Source organism: Cryptomeria japonica, chromosome 1, assembly GCF_030272615.1.
Source record: "Cryptomeria japonica chromosome 1, Sugi_1.0, whole genome shotgun sequence".
In the NCBI taxonomy this organism is placed as follows: Eukaryota; Viridiplantae; Streptophyta; class Pinopsida; order Cupressales; family Cupressaceae; genus Cryptomeria; species Cryptomeria japonica.
In genome coordinates this window covers 583033139-583041088 of record NC_081405.1, presented here as the reverse complement: position 1 = coordinate 583041088, position 7950 = coordinate 583033139, and the positions used below count along the sequence as shown (strand labels likewise).

Here is a 7950-nt window from a genome sequence, read left to right as displayed (position 1 = left end):
AAGAACAACATGTAGAGGCCCACAAGATCACTATAGAAGTAACGATAGAGGGTGAGGACAATATGCCTCAATGGTTGAATTCCACTTCCAAGAAAAAGGAGAAAGTCATCCTCCCAAGTATCACTTTGCAGCAAGCAATTACTGAGTCTCCAAGAAGAGCTAAGAGGGCCAAAACAATTCATCGTCTTTCTAGAACTAACTCGGGAGACGTAATTCTAAGTATAGCAGCTCGTGTACAAGATACTAAAGGATAGCCTCAAACCACCCCAAGATATCAAGTCTCAAAGGTTGATATAAGTAAATAGACCAAATGGGGAGAAATTGCCACTCTAGTTGTTGCTACTTCAACTGTTCAAACCAGGATGGAGAAAGAGCATAAAACCAAAGTAGAAGCTAAAGAACAACTAAAGCAATATAAATAATTTATTATGGAGATAAAAAAAACAACTTGACTCTAGGGTTGACAACACAATATCATCTACTTTATCTCTCCCATAGGGTGATTTAAAAGTGTTATATGATATAAGGAGAGTGGAAACTATAGTTAAAACCTAGGCTCAGGTTCAATTGAGTAAAATCAAAATATTCTTGCAAGATACAATGGAGGAATTTGAAGAAGCTCATTTCACTGAGAATTCTCTTATTTATTGTTCTGCACAATTGGAATGACAACTTCTTCGGTTTTCAAAACAACATAAGATACTTAAGAAATTCTGAAGATTAGGAGAGGATGTGATTGAAAAAGACGACCTACTAGGAGGAGAAGATATCAATAGTTTGCAATCATCTATAGATGTTTTAGATTAAAATATGGAAATAATAGAGCAGAGTCGTATCAAGGTTCTTAAAGAACATCCTCCACCCCTTAATGCACTAGAACAATATGAGCAGTTCCTGGTTAAGTTGTTAGGAAAGTATGGTTACAGTCTCAAGAAAAATGGGCTATTACATCAAGAGACTATACTTAGTAGATGAGACTCTTACATGGCTGACCACTTTGCATCCACTGTTGAGTTTAATGTAGAAACAATGGATAGATACATGTACATAGTATTCTAGTGTCAAGGGGCTGAAGTAATAATGGATGACATGGTGAGTAAGTTGGAAAGTGTAAAGGAGATACTTAGATTATCTAAATTCAGAATCCAGTATATTGATGACCCGCCTGCTGCTTCCATAGACTGCTTCATCGCCAACTATTGGAACTATAAGAAGAATAGAAGGCAAATAGGTAGTTAGCCTCGTGATGCATGACAAGCAATATCACTGCCATAAATCACTGCAATTTTCCAACTGGCACCTTTTGTTACACTTGTCTTACTTCCACTCCATCATTGCATGATTCAGAGGTTCTGTAGCAGAAGCATCGTTAAGAGAACGAGCTGCGAGCACCAGTTCAATAATAGTTAAGTGGATTTCATAGGCAACGACTTGCATGTTGATTACAAATCCCACCATTTTGTAACCCAAGTTTATAGGCATGATTCCTTCCTAGGGTGTAGGGTTAAAGTCTATAAACTATAAGATTTGGGCCATTTTGAGGGTCTGCAAATTGGTGATTCAAGCCCATTTAGGTAGAGAATTTAGTTTTATGCAATTTCTTTCTCATGAACTCTTGAAATATTGTTATTCATTTTACAAAGATTAATACAAAAGCAACTTGTGGATTGCCTGATCTACAACACGCGTTCTCTTGGTTATTGTTCTTTGTAGCTTGGTATCTTCTTCCATTTGAATCAACAACTTGTCCTTTCAACTTTATCATTTTTGTGAATCATATTATGTATGTTAATGGTATATGAGGAATGAAATGGTAGAGAAACTATATGATCTTGTGATATTCATTTTTAGTTTATATGCAAGTAGTCTGACTTTGCACATTTTCTGGAGTGTTATGTTGAATGCTGATTAAGTGTTATTGAGAATACCTTTCTATGATGCACTAACTTCGTGGTTCATTCAGTTGTTATGTATTGATTTTCTTATTATCTCTCGTTTCCCTAATCTATCTTTTGACATTTTTTTGGATTGAAGTTAAAATTTAAAAATAAAATAAAAAACAAAGAAGGAACTCTATTTACTCAGTTACAACCATCATGCCCCTTGACAGGTACAATCGCACCAGCCATTGAGTGATCCAACATTGTTATGACCCGACTATAGAGACCTTGGAGTAATTAGTCTTTCAAGATTGATTTCTTTTTAGGAGAGGTGGTGTTTGTTCTCTTATCCTACCTGACTTTTGGTGATTTTGTCAAAACACCCATCAACATGTAGGATAGAATCAAAAGAATAAAATCCGACTATACTCATACGATAAGACTGGATTATATGCGAACCAATGCTATCATACATTATGATGGTCAATCGACTAAATAGAAACAACATAGCTAATATTTAGCTTATCTTAAATGAAATAATTTACTTATTATCTTCCTGCAATGCTTCACTAGATTTTAATCAATGATCTTTGGCCAACCTCTTCTTCCCTACACTAAAGATAAGCACCATAAAAGTATATGAAATCTGTTAAGTCCTGTATGTGAAACTCGGTCCTCCTTCTCAACTAGGATCTTTGAAACGTATATAGATCATTTTCAAAATCAATTTTTGGTCCCTTTCTTCCAAGTCTCTTTTTTCTATTTAGATATAGTTGATCTTCTACATATTCTCATCAGCCAACCTTAAACCACACACACTAAGCAACATATCAAGTCTAGCGAATGTTAGCCAACTTTAAAGTGTGTAACACTTTTGAGTCTAGAAGTCAAATCTTAGTGTGTATGATTTAAGCCATCTGATTCCGATCAAGTCCTCTCCTTTCTTTCAACCCTATTTGAATAATTTGCTACTCTATTTTTTTTAATGAATTATTAGGATAGATAAATTTCGGGCTATAACACCAGACCATTTGTTTTTTTTTGCATATTTTCTTGTTTTTGACTTTGCACATTGTGTGATTGGATAACTTTCATGGCCCAATAAATGTTTCTATTTCTATTAAAAGATACATTTTCTAACATGGTCTATAAGGTGCCTACAAGTTAAGCATTTATAAAAAAAAAAATTAAACTTTTACAAGATTGTCAAGGGAATAAATAGGCTAGGGAATGTATCATCAAAGAAGATTAAATTTATGCATTTGTGAATTGTTAGATGGATTAGTAGAACATCATTAGATTTTCATGCCTGCCATGCAAACTTTGAGTGCTTATAACTTTTATTTCATGCTTATCATTTTTTTATGCTTATGCTAACCATATTATATTATCAATATCAAGAAAAATTCATTTTCACATGTATCTTCATGCTTGTATCCTACAAAATTATGCTCACATCTCTATCTTTTAATTTGATTGCATTATCGTGATGCTTATATGATAGTCATGTAGTCTTTAGTGTTATCCCTACTTTTTTATTTGTCTATAGGCTAGGGATAGTCTTCCACACATTTCTTAATAAATTTTATTATCCTGTGTGCTTACATACTACATGATATGCTTACATGCTTTTATGATTTGATTACTTTTATTATTCACTATTTTTTCTCTCCTTCAATGTCATGTATTCATTGGATGCTACCACTTAAAAGAAGCATGTACAATCATTAATACTTTTATATTTAACATTTTAGATAATGACTCATATTGCATAGAAACTCATTATTGTGTATTATAAAGTCAAGATTGCATTACATATCTACATCAAACAAAGACATATTACCACATCATATTGTGATTGATTACATTTTTTACAATTAAGTGAATTATTATTAGGTGGCTATATCAAATGTGTCATATCACATTTCATCAAATAGAATATCATCGTAGCACATTCAATACATGTAAAATTCTAACCCTTCCCTTTAATTCGAAGTATCATCAATATTATCTTTACATCATTATTCTAGAGATAAATACATAATTTTTCTAAATTAGTTATATAATTTTAAAATTAAATTTATTTATTTATGATAAATAATTAATTATGTATTACTACCACATGGAAATAATTCTACAATGGCATCAGCCTTCTTATCCATGAAAAAAACAAAAAGGATAAGACTGTTGTTTTCTTCTTTATCCAATCAGAAATGGCAACATTTCATTTATGTCTTGTTTAAATGGTTAAAAAAAAAATTACTTTGTTATTTAATTATAAGACAATTTTTTTATTTTTTTATTTTTTAATTTTTATAGAATTTATTGTACACTATATATATATCTTGTTTTTTAAGAAAAAGTCCAAAACATAGAGATTATTTTCTCTATTTTTATTTTATTTTTAAAATTTGATATCTATCTCCACAGAGATTTTTAAAAATATAAATATGGTAGTTACTATAAAAGAACTTAAAAAAAACTAGAAAATTCGTCGAGAATTTGTTAGTAAAATCTTAACGACTTTGAGTGAAGATTTACCTACAGTTCAACTTTCAAGCTGATAGACATCCCCAACCGGGAAATTTCCCACTATAATGGAAACTAATCTCTTGCAGAGGAGGCAGGCACAATATCTGTTATCAGCAGGTTCTCAAAATTGAATGGCCAGCCACACTTTATGTTAACTTGTGGTGGTTGTTATCGTGTTTGTTGTTGTTGGCGTGTATAAAAAGTTTCCAAATGGATAGCTGATGCAGCGGCGCAGCAAACATTTGCCGTACCGATCTGAATGCTTCGTTGGTTATTCTCTAAATCAATCCAGATATGGGCAAGATGGGAGGTGAATTATTAGCCACGGTCATATTATTAGGGTTCATCATTCATGCCTCGACCCAGGCACCACCAGGGGGAGGAGGAGGCGGCAACAACAACCCTGATCCTCTGGATATTGTCTTTTTTCAGGTAAATAGCAGGCAACCTAAAGCTTAGTAACGTTAGATTTAATAATAATTCTAACGTATGCAGTGAATGGCAGGGGTTCAATTGGGAATCATGGAAGAGCGGTTCCTGGTACAACGTACTGGAAGGGGCTGCGAAAGAGATCGCAGGGGCCGGTATAACAGATGTCTGGTTTCCCCCACCTTCTCAGTCTGTAGGTCCACAAGGTATGAAAGAAACCGTGGGCTTTGTTTTTTAGGTTGAATTATGATGGTCGCAAGGGATGGAAAAATCATAACCTAATAAACTATAAATAGTTATGAACCAGTCATTTAAATCCATAGCTCTCTTTGCCTAAGATGAAACTAGTGGTAATGTAAACCAACATTCGAGTATACAGGTTATCTGCCGGGGAAGCTGTACGACCTGGACGAATCCAAGTATGGAACTTCCTCTGAGCTGCGGCAGGCGGTTCAGGCGTTCCACCAGAACGGAGTGGGGTGTGTGTGCGACATAGTCATCAATCACCGGACGGGCTCAAAGCAGGACGACAAAGGGAACTGGTGTATTTTCGAAGGAGGAACAGATGACGACCGCCTCGACTGGGGCGCCTGGGCCATTCCCGTCAACGACAAGCCCTACTCATGCGGCACGGGCAATGCGGACACTGGAAAAGACTACGAGGCTGCCCCTGACGTCGATCACACAAACCCGCGTGTGCAGAGCGAGTTGTCCGAGTGGATGAAGTGGCTCATGTCCGATATTGGCTTTGACGGCTGGAGGTTCGACTTCGCCAGAGGATACGCCGGGAATTTCCTGTCTATGTACATCCAAAACACCACACCTTCTTTCGCTGTGGGAGAGGTGTGGGACACACTTAATTTTGGAAACGGAGGAGAGAATGCTCATCGGCAGGGCCTGGTCGATTGGGTTCACTCCACCGCCGATAGTTCTGCCGCTTTCGACTTTACTACCAAAGGAATTCTGCAGCTTGCTGTGCAGAACAACGAGCTCTGGCGTTTAAGGGACTCCAACGGCAAACCCTCTGGCATGATCGGCGTCTTGCCCGAAAAGGCCATCACCTTCATTGACAACCACGACACGGGCTCTACGCAGAACTTATGGCCATTTCCTCCTGATAAACTTATGCAAGGATATGCCTATATTCTCACTCACCCCGGAGTGCCCACCATTGTAATTTCTTGTCTTTTTTAACTTCTGTTGTTATTATTATTTAGCGGACATGTGCTGTGATTATAATTTTATTGACTGACTGTACTGTCTGCGTGCAGTTTTATGATCATTTTCAGGACACGAACTTGAAGGGGGGCATCAAACAGCTGATTGAAATACGAAAGAGAAACCAAATCAAGGCCAACAGTGCTTGTACCATCATAACCGCAGAGTCCGACTTGTACATGGCCAACATCGAGGATAAGGTTATCATGAAAATCGGAGCCAGATATGATGTGGGAAAGTACCTCCCCTCAAAAGATTTCCAACTCACCGCATCGGGAAACGACTATGTTGTCTGGGAAAGAAAGACTTAAACTTCTACTTCCACTGCCACCAGCTATTAATGTCATTCCATTTATGGAAATTTCTGTAATTAATTCAATAAACTAATGAAGATTATTAATTTATATCCGATCGTTATTCTGTTATAGTCTCTGCTGTTCTTCCTTTCCTGTTTTTGAGAGTTAATTATTTCCTGGATCAAAAATTCTCAATCACATGTTTAAATTCAAACTAAAGCATATCCACATTTTACATCCTCCTATCAATTCCTCCGTATCTATATCTCACAGATGGGCATGACATTTCACATCGGAGAAACTTTACTCTGTGCTGTATCTAATTTGGAAGAGGTTTCGTAGGGTTTGTTCACACTAACTCAGAAAAGGGTTTTATGTTCGAGTATGGGATACGATAATATGATTGAAGATTTAGAAAGCCTAGTTTAATATTATATCACATTTTTCTATATTTACATATAATATAATAGAAATAATATACTACCATTTTTGTATCGATTAGAAAAAAGCTGACTTAATACAAAAGATAAACAGAAGCAAAGCCAACAGCGCTTTCACCATCATAACATCGCCAACAATGAGCAAAGGGTTACCATGAAAATCGAAGCCAGCTTTGATGTGGGAAAGTTCTACTGTCACAAGATTTCTCACTCGCCAATTCGGAATACCGATATGATTTCTGTGAAAAGAAGGCTTAACTTCAAATATTAATGTCATTTTATTTATGAAAATCCTTCCATCAAATACACCAATGAGGATAATTACTTTATATAACGTCTCAATTCTATTATTTTCCCTTTTCTTCTTCCTTAAATCAGGTTAAACGTTTCGTGGTTGAAATTTTCTGAATCACACTGTCTACTTTCAAAAAGCATGTCAAAAGAAACAAAAGAGGAGAGTGATTACAAAGAAGCATTTGTTTAAAATCTTTCCTTCATATCCACACGATAAATCCCGTCGTCAGCATCTCGTTTGAGGTAGCTAGCTTGTTGCTTTTATCGGATCAAATAACGTTTCACATCGGGGAAACTTTATTCGATTCTGCATCAAACCTGGAAACAATTTTGTTCGCATTAAATCTAGAGAGTTTTCTTCTTCTCAAGTATGAAAGGAATAAACGCTTCCTTTGCTACAGAGTGACAACACCAAAAACGCATTTCCGAAAAACTGTTTGTTTGCATGTAGAAAACACTACTTAAACTATTTGTCCTAAAATTAGAAGCAAAAAGTTCTGATCCACAATAGTATAATGATAGATGTTCACTTGCCACGTCTCTACAAATTCGTGGAATTTGTAATGTAATAAAAAAAGTTAAGAAAACATTAATCTCGTTTTAATAATGGACTTATAACTGGAACATTGCGAACATTTCTTTTATTTAAAATCTTTGAAAATTTGGTTTTGATAAAGATAAACAGGTTTTACAGGATCTGAAATCTAGAGTATTACAGACCAAGGCCAGTAGCTACCCAGAAAATAAACCTAAGCAAAAGAAAATAAACCTAAGCAAAATTGGGGGCAAACCCCACACAAATCGAAAGCCAAAAAAACAAAATCAACAGAGCCAAAAAACAGGGCAAAGCACTCAACTAAG

General features: G+C 35.6%; 1 protein-coding gene across 1 annotated transcript; it reads left to right on the top strand.

The window, feature by feature from the left end:
- Nucleotides 1-4399: 4399 nt before the first annotated feature.
- LOC131028781 (alpha-amylase) lies at nt 4400-6465 on the top strand. The gene is made up of 4 exons (XM_057959132.2): nt 4400-4844; nt 4918-5047; nt 5221-6014; nt 6113-6465. Exons 1-4 carry the CDS (start codon nt 4707-4709, stop codon nt 6368-6370), a joined length of 1320 nt encoding a protein of 439 aa, XP_057815115.2. The 5' UTR covers nt 4400-4706; the 3' UTR covers nt 6371-6465.
- The last annotated feature ends 1485 nt before the right edge of the window (nt 6466-7950 follow it).

Coding starts and splice junctions, on each gene's coding strand:
- LOC131028781 (XM_057959132.2), top strand. CDS start 4,707: ATGGGCAAGATGGGAGGTGAATTATTAGCCACGGTCATATTATTAGGG. Junction 4,845..4,917: donor TGGATATTGTCTTTTTTCAG/GTAAATAGCAGG, acceptor AGTGAATGGCAG/GGGTTCAATTGGGAATCATG. Junction 6,015..6,112: donor ACCCCGGAGTGCCCACCATT/GTAATTTCTTGT, acceptor GTCTGCGTGCAG/TTTTATGATCATTTTCAGGA.